The sequence below is a fragment of the Odontesthes bonariensis genome, chromosome 1, assembly GCF_027942865.1.
Source record: "Odontesthes bonariensis isolate fOdoBon6 chromosome 1, fOdoBon6.hap1, whole genome shotgun sequence".
Taxonomy (NCBI): Eukaryota; Metazoa; Chordata; class Actinopteri; order Atheriniformes; family Atherinopsidae; genus Odontesthes; species Odontesthes bonariensis.
This window is the reverse complement of record NC_134506.1, coordinates 48061456-48072555: the sequence shown is the minus strand read 5'-3', so window position 1 is coordinate 48072555 and position 11100 is coordinate 48061456. Positions and strand designations below refer to the sequence as shown.

Here is an 11100-nt window from a genome sequence, read left to right as displayed (position 1 = left end):
GTGTGTTTGCTGTTGCATGTTTTCTCTGCAGTCTGTCGTCTCTAATGTCTCTCTGTGTGTGTGTTTTGTTGTTTCAGGACTCTTTTAGCTTTCAGTGTGTGTCTGTTGATGAGGTACAGACCCTGCATGACCTGCCTCAAACCATCCCCCTAACTTTCACTGACATCACTCTGACATCACCCTGACATCACTCTGACATCACCCTCAGTCCACCTTAAGCAGCATCTGATTTAAGGTCCCCCAGGGACTCTGAGAGAGGGCTAACCCCACCTTCAGTTCTGGTTGACCTGAACTCAGAGAAGAGCAAAGGAAACAAACATCAGAGGAGTTCCACTGAAACTGAAACCAATCAGGTGTGAGGTGACAGAAGGAGGCGGAGCTCTGTCGTTCAAAGACACCACGTCGTCTGAGCTTTCAGAACCAGCTGAGCACATTTTCCCATCAGGAATATTTGTTCATTTATTTATTCATTCAGATTGCCCTTAAACAGCGGGTGACTGACGGATGGTTTCATTTAGTTCATGATCAAAGATAAACCTTTGTTTACAAACCGAGATGTTTGTTGTTTATTAGTTGTTTACCACATCTGGACACACAGAGCTCCCAGAAGAACGCTGAGTAGGTGAAAACAAACGCTCTGATGGTTGTTATGATTGACAGGCAGAGAACAGATGGAGGATTGAAGGGATGCTTCTCATTCTTACCATGGCTGTGTTTGAAACTGCCTACTACATACTACATAGTACATACTACATACTCATTCAATCAGACAGTATGCAGAGCATTTACCCACAATGCATTTCGCTCCTGCCCGAGCCGAACTCAGCCGGCCTGAAGCTGATTTCTCTTAAGCTCTAAACTCTGTAAACTTTAGCAACATTTGAAACATTTTCAGGTGAGAAAGTAGTCGTTTAGATCCCCAACGTGTTGAAAACCTGACAAAATACCGGCTGTTTACAATTTTGTTCCCACGAATTCGGCGCTACTAAAGCTAGCCGCAGTGAGCTAACGCACTTCCGGTTATTTTCGCAAAATAAAATACCCGTTGCCTTTTATCATAGGGAAAGCCATTACCATACAATTGGTGCTTTTGTTTTGAAAACAGGAAGTGAACCTACCCTCGTTGTAGCTAGCTTGAAACTGCCGTTTTGACAGGAAATGACGATCGGCGACGTCACATTACGTTGCATCTTGGGTAGTTTGAGTATGAGTAGTAACCTCATGATGAATACTCAACATTTAGGAGAATGTAGTATGCATCCGGGAACTTAAAAAAGTTAAAGTTAGTAGGAGTAGTGGGAGTAGTAGGAGAAGTATGCGATTTCGAACACAGCCCTGTGACCCTAACCTGAGCTCACCTCCTCCATCTCTGCTTTGCTACTTACTCGGCTGCCTTCATGACCCACCAGCCCACTGCCACACCCACAGACATGCATACAGAGCTGCCGCTCACCAGGGCGGCGTGCCAACAGGGCGGCCATCTTGGAACAGTGTCACTGGCTCCTGCAGTGCATTTTATCTATGGAGGAATGGTGCTTCTACACCATAAAAGTTATCGTAAATCACTCGGTTTAAAAGCTATTTTCACCAGGTTTGTTTGTCTGACAGACATAGATGGAACCAAAAGAACCCAGAAAACCTTCAGGTGTATTCAGGCCTTTATTTAAAGAACCTATATAAAATATTCAAATTAGTGTTTCCATTTTACCCCAGTAGCATTTCAGCCTCTCAGCTCTTCATTTATGAGGTTTTTCTCCCTCAGATCCTCGACAGGAGCACATTTTTAGCTTACCTAAGTCTGGCCTTTAGAACAGTGGGAGGAGCAGGCAAAGCATAACTGTGGTCCGAGAGGAAAGAGGGATGGAAACAGTGATGTTTATAACCCGTCACTCACTGATGTAGCTGGCCCACATTCTTCATTCCATCCCTCAGCCCCACGGTTTGCACCCTGGATATGAGCTAAGCTGTCCAAGTCTAAGTGACGGGGACATAACACACTACAGTGTGTTTTAACGTGTACTTTAATGTGTACTGAGACAGGTTTTAATATGAACAGTGCCATGATGCTCTCATGTGTTTGAAAAATATTCCATCATTAGAATGAGCTTCAGCTTCAGGGAAGTCCACTGGAAGAAAAGCAGCGTTTTTAACATATCCTGTATCACAGCTACATGTGAGACGTTTTTAACAAATCAGTTGGTTTGGAAATCGGTCCAAAACTCAGTGAATAATAAGATAATAATGAGATTTTCCTTCCTAAGTTGATGCACCGCTGCCTCTGCTGGCCTGTACCAAGATGGCGGCGCTTAAGGTGCGCCCTTCCACAGTCGATGCGGCGTCTGTGTATATATGCCTATGGCCACGCCCCCTCAGTCACATGACCTCTGACCTGTGACCTCACTTCCTGCCCTGAAGGGTTTCCAGGTTCATTCCTGTTTCATTGATGGTAGATATCCTTCTTTCCATCAGTTTCAGCTTTTTGCATCTTAATGTTTAAACTAAAAGACATTTTCACGATGTTTGTGAAACACGGATGAACCTGCCTTCTAACTCGCTCCCTCATGGCCTCTCTAAGTCATGTGATGCTCAGGGATCTCATACCTGATTGGTTGTTTTTCAGACGTTTGTCGACAACTTCCAGACAGCCAAAGAAGCTCTGAGCGCCGCCACGGCTCAGGCGGCGGAGAAGGCGGCGTCCAGCGTTCGCGACCTCGCTCAGAAGAGTTTCCGTCTGTCCATGGACATCAGGCTGAAGGCGCCGCTCATCATCATCCCCCAGTCCTCCACTTCCCACAATGCCTTGGTGGTGGATCTGGGTCGGATCACGGTGGGAAACCGGTTCTGTCTGCTGCCAGCTGAAGACTTCCCTTTACCTGCCGTGGTCGAGAAGATGGACGTCAAGCTGACGCAGCTCAAACTGTCCAGGTATAAGCCCCAAACTGTCCAGGTATAAGCCCCAAACTGTCCAGGTATAAACCCCAAACTGTCCAGGTATAAGCCCCAAACTGTCCAGGTATAAGCCCCAAACTGTCCAGGTATAAGCCCCAAACTGTCCAGGTATAAACCCCAAACTGTCCAGGTATAAACCCCAAACTGTCCAGGTATAAACCCCAAACTGTCCAGGTATAAACCCCAAACTGTCCAGGTATAAACCCCAAACTGTCCAGGTATAAGCCCCAAACTGTCCAGGTATAAACCCCAAACTGTCTAGGTATAAGCCCCAAACTGTCCAGGTATAAACCCCAAACTGTCCAGGTATAAGCCCCAAACTGTCCAGGTATAAACCCCAAACTGTCTAGGTATAAGCCCCAAACTGTCCAGGTATAAACCCCAAACTGTCTAGGTATAAGCCCCAAACTGTCCAGGTATAAGCCCCAAACTGTCCAGGTATAAGCCCCAAACTGTCCAGGTATAAGCCCCAAACTGTCCAGGTATAAGCCCCAAACTGTCCAGGTATAAGCCCCAAACTGTCCAGGTATAAACCCCAAACTGTCCAGGTATAAGCCCCAAACTGTCCAGGTATAAACCCCAAACTGTCCAGGTATAAGCCCCAAACTGTCCAGGTATAAGCCCCAAACTGTCCAGGTATAAGCCCCAAACTGTCCAGGTATAAGCCCCAAACTGTCCAGGTATAAACCCCAAACTGTCTAGGTATAAACCCCAAACTGTCCAGGTATAAACCCCAAACTGTCCAGGTATAAACCCCAAACTGTCCAGGTATAAACCCCAAACTGTCTAGGTATAAACCCCAAACTGTCCAGGTATAAGCCCCAAACTGTCCAGGTATAAGCCCCAAACTGTCCAGGTATAAACCCCAAACTGTCTAGGTATAAGCCCCAAACTGTCCAGGTATAAACCCCAAACTGTCCAGGTATAAGCCCCAAACTGTCCAGGTATAAGCCCCAAACTGTCCAGGTATAAACCCCAAACTGTCCAGGTATAAGCCCCAAACTGTCCAGGTATAAGCCCCAAACTGTCCAGGTATAAGCCCCAAACTGTCCAGGTATAAGCCCCAAACTGTCCAGGAATAAGCCCCAAACTGTCCAGGTATAAACCCCAAACTGTCCAGGTATAAGCCCCAAACTGTCCAGGTATAATCCCCAAACTGTAACTCTTCTCCGATCCTAAAACTGTCTAATAATGTTACCTAATGGAAGCATGTATAAAGTAAAAAGAATGGGTCCAAGCACAGAACCCTGAGGAACTCCATGACTTACTCTGGTGTGTGAGGTAGATTCTTCATTTACAAGAACAAACTGAAATCTGTCAGATAAACTTAAACCAGCCTAATGCAGTTCCTGTAATCCCAATAACATGTCATTGGTGACTTTCTGTGCATGTAGGGCAGGGATGCCAGGGTGAAATCGGTCAGGGGGCCAGATTGTTTTCAAGTGGGACCTCGGGGGGCCAAATTACCGGTACACTTTTGGCCTGGCAAGACCAAACACTAAACAAATAGACATGCTATTTGATATAATTTATGAAGGCCTGCTATACATTAAAAATTAATTGCAATACAATACCCTCACAATGAAGCATACAGTTATATGGCAGCCAAAAGCAATTTACCCTCTATAACTGTGTAACATCAACCTCTGCATGCCAGTAACTTACATTTAAAATATTTTAAAAACAACAAAATGGACTAGGTCACATAAATAACACAAGTAAACTGTAAATTACTTGGTCAGATTTATTGACAACTTGCACATAAAATAATCTCGATGCACAGGCCTAATTAGGCCAATTAAAAAGATGGCCAGGCTAAATAGGCCTAAAGAAGTCAAAACTATGTATTAAGGTTAAGTAGGCCTACTCCAACAGGCCAAGTGACTAAATATTCAGTAGAAATTAATAATAAAAAAATACCTAACATTACAACAAACAACTGATAGCACATTTAAAATTTAACATTAACAATTAACTGCCACAAACATTTCCACATACCTATCTCCTTTATTCCCATCATTACTTCCTTGCACTATGAAACATGAGGAGATAAGCCAGCTACATTTTACATGTCGAAGCCAGAAGCCTTTTAGTTTTCACCAGCTTGTCCACATTGGGGGACAGGCTCTGAGCCGTGGCTATTTTCATGACATCATTGAGATGCGCATCTGTCAGGCGATTGCGCACTTTCGATTTATTAATATTCATAACTGAAAATGCCTGCTCACATAAGTATGTTGTGCCAAACATACAGAGTATTTTACCTGCAAAGGCAGTGATGATTGGGTACTCGGGTGGCAACGACTGGTAGAATGATTCAATTCCAACAGATGCGTATGAATCTTTCAACCGCGCGCAGCATTGCAAGTCTATCAGTTCCATTTGCATCCCCTCTGGGACCTCGGAAGCATCCGTCGTGAAAGGAGAGCGAAAAAGCGAAAAGTCTTTTTCCAGTTCAGTGAAAACCGTGAATCGATTGGAAAACTCGCCCATGAGGCCGGAGAGCAAGCTTGCATACTTGTCCATGCTCTGATGGTTGACATGCAGAGATTTCAAACAGGGGAAGTTGGCTGCATTGCGCTGGCTGAGCTGTGCCTTCCATAACGCAAGTTTAATTTGAAACGCACGGACACTGTCGTAATACTCGGTAACGAGTTTGTTGCGACCTTGCATAGTAACATTCAAGACGTTTAAGTGTTCGGAAATGTCCACTAAAAAGGCTAGGTCTCTGGTCCATTCGGGGTCGTCCAATTCCTCCACAGGCTTGCCTTTAGCCTGCATGAACTCGGCTATCTCGTTGCGCAATTTGCAGAACCTTTTGAGCACTGCGCCTCGGCTCAACCAGCGCACATCGGTGTGATAGGGAAGGCCGTGATGAATGTCATTTTCAAATAAAAATGCATCGAATTGCCGATGGTTAAGCCCTCTGGCTCTGATAAAATTGACAGTGGCAAAAACAACACTCATAACATGCTCCATTTTCAGACTTTTGCTGCACAACGCCTCTTGGTGTAAAATGCAGTGAAAGTTCCAGAATACCTGGTCTGGGTTAGCCTCTCGTACCTTTTCTCTCAACTTGACGACCACTCCGGCCTTTCGTCCTACCATGGAAGGTGCACCATCCGTAGCCACACTGACAGCGCGACTCCAGTCCACCTCCAGATTGTCAAGGGCCCCGACAAGGCTAACAAACACGTCGTTAGCTGTAATCGTGTCTGTCATGGGTACCACGGAAACAAACTCCTCCGTGACATTAAAGGCAGCATCCACTCCGCAAATAAATATCGCCAACTGAGCCGTATCAGTCACATCCAGAGCACTGGAGAACGCGACGAAGGATTTAATCTTTTCTTTAAGTTGGCTATGCAAGTCGCTGGAGAGCTCTTCCACTCTCGGTCACTGTAGGTCGGGATCAGCTGATGTTCGCGAGAGCTTGTCGATTTTCTGGACACACGAGCTCGGCTGCCTTAATCATGCACGTCCTCACGAATTCGCCCTCAGAGAAAGGCTTGAAAGCTTTGGCTATCTCCCATGCGATGACATAGCTCGCCTTCACTGCCCCCAAACATGAAATAAAATGTTAAGTTAGTATTGAGAATGAGGAGTCACGGTCGGCCATGTTGACAGGAGACGCTATTGGTTGCCAGGGGCAACGCCATCAGAACTTAACGGAGGCGCGCTGAGACAGAAATCCCCATTCGAAAACAGCTGCATTTAACGTAAAAATAAGAATTTGAGAAGATATACAATTAAAACGAACCTTCATATGTCTCTCGGCATTTCGAGAAAGCCGCTTGCTGTTTTTGGAGGGATGAGGCTAGCTCGTTTAGCTTTGTGTCCTACGTTGCCCTGTGTAGTCGTTGTACTTCTCCTGATGGGTCTCGTAATGTCGTCTGATGTTGTGCTCCTTTGGCACAGCCACTTGTTGCAAACAAATTAAACACACTGGTTTGCCCCTCACTTCCCAAAAGAAATACTTTTCTTTCCATCTCTCCTGAAAGATTCTACATTCAGAGTCAACCTTCCGCTTTTTAGACAACATCCTTCCTGACTGATGTCGCGTGACTCGTCAGTTAGCACCTTGGACAGTGCACGCGCTGCCGGTGTCTGTTGCAGCGCGTGCACTGTCCAAGGGACGGAGACCGGCACGAGCGAGAGACAAACTTTTGGATTACGTGGAAATTAATTGAATGAATATTATACTTAAAACCATTAAGGATCAAAAAAGTAGATTTAAATTTGTTGATAATAGTATTATTTATTTAAAAAAAACAAAAAAAACTTCTCAACCACTGATGTAACCGGGTCGGTTGTGATGTCCATTCGGGCCGGTTCCGGCCCGCGGGCCGTTACCATGGCATCAGTGATGTAGGGGAACCAGAATCCTGTAAACTGTGAGATGAATGTCCGGTTGTTTGAGGGTCTTTGCAGGCACCCCCAGAGAGAACGTTGATGTTTAAAACTCTGAGGTTGAGTCAAACAGTGAAACTCTGATGTGTTCTCAGAACCATGCTGAAGCCAGAGACCTCGGAGCCCGACATCCAGATCCTTCAGCCAATCAACTTGGAGCTGCTGGTCACCAGAAATCTGGCTGCTTCCTGGTTCTCCAAGTTACCCGGGGTCCAGGTCCAGGGGGTCCTGCGTTCCCTAAACGTACGTCTGTGGTGTGGTGATGTTCAAAGTTGAGTTTTTCCTGAATAAGACTCTGAACTCTGAACTCTGGTCTGCAGGTGAGTCTGGCTGAGGAAGACGTCTGTGTGCTGATGAAGATCCTTCAGGAGAACATCGGGGAGGGCAGCAAAGAACCCAACGTGGACCTCAGAGTGCCGGTGGCTCAAGGTAAGGCTCAGCTGCTGCCTCACGCCTTATTTAACCAATCAGAGGCTGAGATGTTTCCAATAATAACAAAAATAACAATAACAAAAAAAAACTCTTCATACTGTAGATTTGTATATACCAAATGTTTATTCACTATTTTAATTTAATTTTATTTTATTTTATTTTATTTTATTTGCTTGTTTTCACTTTAATTGTTTACATATCTTTTACTGTATGCTGCTGCAACAGAACAATTTCCCAAATTGGGATGAATAAAGTACTTATCTATGTATCCACAGAGAGGGCGGAGCCAGCAGAGCCGCCGCCAGAGCCGGGACCCGGCGGGGGGGCGGAGACCACCAACGGAGAACTCCCGGAGAACATCGTCAATGTTCTGCTGGACTTTGAAGTCAAAGAGGTACAGAAGGCTCTGTGCGACCATCCCAGGAACATGGCGGTGCTGGTGTGTGATGTCACTTCCTGGTGTGTGATGTCCCTTCCTGTTTCCTCCCCAGGTGCTGCTGACCCTGAAGAAGCCCCGGCAGCAGAGCGAGGCTCCTTTCCTCGTCTTCCAGCTCGCTCAGCTCGGCGTCAACACCAAAGTCAGGAAGTACGACCTGTGCGCCACAACGTACATCAAGACGGTGTCCGTCAAGTGCCTGGAGTTCAAAGGTCAGAGTTAAAGGCTGGTTGCTATGGTTACAGCAACATCCCCGTGGCTTCCTGTCCCAGTCAGACGTGTTGATGATGTGTTTCTGTTTCAGACTCGAGTGGCGAGCCGCTGTGTCTGATCAACTCTTCAGCAGAATCTGGAGCCGAGCTGCTCAAAGTGCAGTACTGCAAGGTGAGGACACCTGTGGGACACCTGTCCAGGTGTGGGTGTGGGTCACCTGTCCAGGTGGGGGACACCTGTCCAGGTGTGGGTGACCTGTCCAGGTGAGGGACACCTGTCCAGGTGTGGGTCACCTGTCCAGGTGTGTGGACAGGTGGACAGGTGACCCACACCCACACCTGTCAGAGTAGCTGAACTTCAGGTCTCTGTTTCAGGCTGACCGCTGGGGTCCCAGCTTCTCCACCGTCTACAAGAACACGGAACAGATGATCAACGTGAGTCCTCATTCTTCAGCGCTTGCAGGTCAATGACTGCCAGGTTTTCCAGGTTTGACCTGGACCGGGTCTCACCTGGACCGGGGTTTGACCTGGACCGGGTTTCACCTGGATCGGGTCTCACCTGGACCGGGTTTGACTTGGACCGGGTTTGACTTGGACCGGGTTTGACCTGGACCGGGTTTGACCTGGACCGGGTTTGACTTGGACCGGGTTTGACTTGGACCGGGTCTCACCTGGTCCGGGTCTCACCTGGACTGGGTTTGACCTGGACCGGGTCTCACCTGGTCCGGGTTTGACTTGGACCGGGTTTGACTTGGACCGGGTTTGACCTGGACCGGGTTTGACTTGGACCGGGTTTGACCTGGACCGGGTTTGACCTGGACTGGGTTTGACCTGGACCGGGTCTCACATGGTCCGGGTCTCACCTGGACTGGGTTTGACCTGGACCGGGTCTCACCTGGTCCGGGTTTGACTTGGACCGGGTTTGACTTGGACTGGGTTTGACCTGGACCGGGTCTCACCTGGTCCGGGTTTGACTTGGACCGGGTTTGACTTGGACCAGGTTTGACCTGGACCGGGTCTCACCTGGACCGGGGTTTGACCTGGACCGGGTTTCACCTGGATCGGGTCTCACCTGGACCGGGTTTGACTTGGACCGGGTTTGACTTGGACCGGGTTTGACCTGGACCGGGTTTGACCTGGACCGGGTTTGACTTGGACCGGGTTTGACTTGGACCGGGTCTCACCTGGTCCGGGTCTCACCTGGACTGGGTTTGACCTGGACCGGGTCTCACCTGGTCCGGGTTTGACTTGGACCGGGTTTGACTTGGACCGGGTTTGACCTGGACCGGGTTTGACTTGGACCGGGTTTGACCTGGACCGGGTTTGACCTGGACTGGGTTTGACCTGGACCGGGTCTCACATGGTCCGGGTCTCACCTGGACTGGGTTTGACCTGGACCGGGTCTCACCTGGTCCGGGTCTCACCTGGTCCGGGTTTGACCTGGACCGGGTCTCTCCTGGACCGGGTTTGACCTGGACCGGGTTTGACTTGGACCGGATTTGACCTGGACCGGGTTTGACTTGGACCGGGTTTGACTTGGACCGGGTCTCACCTGGTCCGGGTCTCACCTGGACTGGGTTTGACCTGGACCGGGTCTCACCTGGTCCGGGTCTCACCTGGTCCGGGTTTGACCTGGACCGGGTTTGACTTGGACCGGGTTTGACCTGGACCGGGTTTGACCTGGACTGGGTTTGACCTGGACCGGGTCTCACATGGTCCGGGTCTCACCTGGACTGGGTTTGACCTGGACCGGGTTTGACTTGGACCGGGTTTGACCTGGACCGGGTTTGACCTGGACTGGGTTTGACCTGGACCGGGTCTCACATGGTCCGGGTCTCACCTGGACTGGGTTTGACCTGGACCGGGTCTCACCTGGTCCAGGTCTCACCTGGTCCGGGTTTGACCTGGACCGGGTCTCTCCTGGACCGGGTTTGACCTGGACCGGATTTGACCTGGACCGGGTTTGACTTGGACCGGGTTTGACTTGGACCGGGTTTGACTTGGACCGGGTCTCACCTGGTCCGGGTCTCACCTGGACTGGGTTTGACCTGGACCGGGTCTCACCTGGTCCGGGTCTCACCTGGTCCGGGTTTGACCTGGACCGGGTCTGACCTGGACTGGGTTTGACCTGGACCGGGTCTCACCTGGTCCGGGTCTCACCTGGTCCGGGTTTGACCTGGACTGGGTTTGACCTGGACTGGGTTTGACCTGGACCGGGTCTCACATGGTCCGGGTCTCACCTGGACTGGGTTTGACCTGGACCGGGTCTCACCTGGTCCGGGTTTGACCTGGACCGGGTCTCTCCTGGACCGGGTTTGACCTGGACCGGGTTTGACTTGGACCGGGTTTGACTTGGACCGGGTCTCACCTGGTCCGGGTCTCACCTGGACTGGGTTTGACCTGGACCGGGTCTCACCTGGTCCGGGTTTGACCTGGACCGGGTTTGACTTGGACCGGGTTTGACCTGGACCGGGTTTGACTTGGACCGGGTCTCACCTGGTCCGGGTCTCACCTGGACTGGGTTTGACCTGGACCGGGTCTCACCTGGTCCGGGTCTCACCTGGTCCGGGTTTGACCTGGACCGGGTTTGACTTGGACCGGGTTTGACCTGGACCGGGTTTGACCTGGACTGGGTTTGACCTGGACCGGGTCTCACATGGT

The 11100-nt window shown here is 49.4% G+C and overlaps 1 protein-coding gene across 8 annotated transcripts in view; it reads left to right on the top strand.

Annotated features, from left to right (window-relative positions):
* The window catches only part of vps13c (vacuolar protein sorting 13 homolog C), a 180271-nt gene that overhangs the window by 95227 nt on the left and 73944 nt on the right, over nt 1–11100 (top strand). For 5 of the 8 annotated variants that reach the window (XM_075468931.1, XM_075468919.1, XM_075468927.1 and 2 more), the window contains 8 exons: nt 78–113; nt 2621–2925; nt 7455–7602; nt 7680–7788; nt 8067–8185; nt 8283–8439; nt 8532–8611; nt 8815–8874. In XM_075468931.1, coding sequence (XP_075325046.1) covers nt 78–113; nt 2621–2925; nt 7455–7602; nt 7680–7788; nt 8067–8185; nt 8283–8439; nt 8532–8611; nt 8815–8874 — 1014 coding nt within the window. The remainder of the gene's footprint in view (nt 1–77; nt 114–2620; nt 2926–7454; nt 7603–7679; nt 7789–8066; nt 8186–8282; nt 8440–8531; nt 8612–8814; nt 8875–11100) is intronic. The other 3 variants (XM_075468951.1, XM_075468960.1, XM_075468945.1) reach the window with 1 other exon arrangement.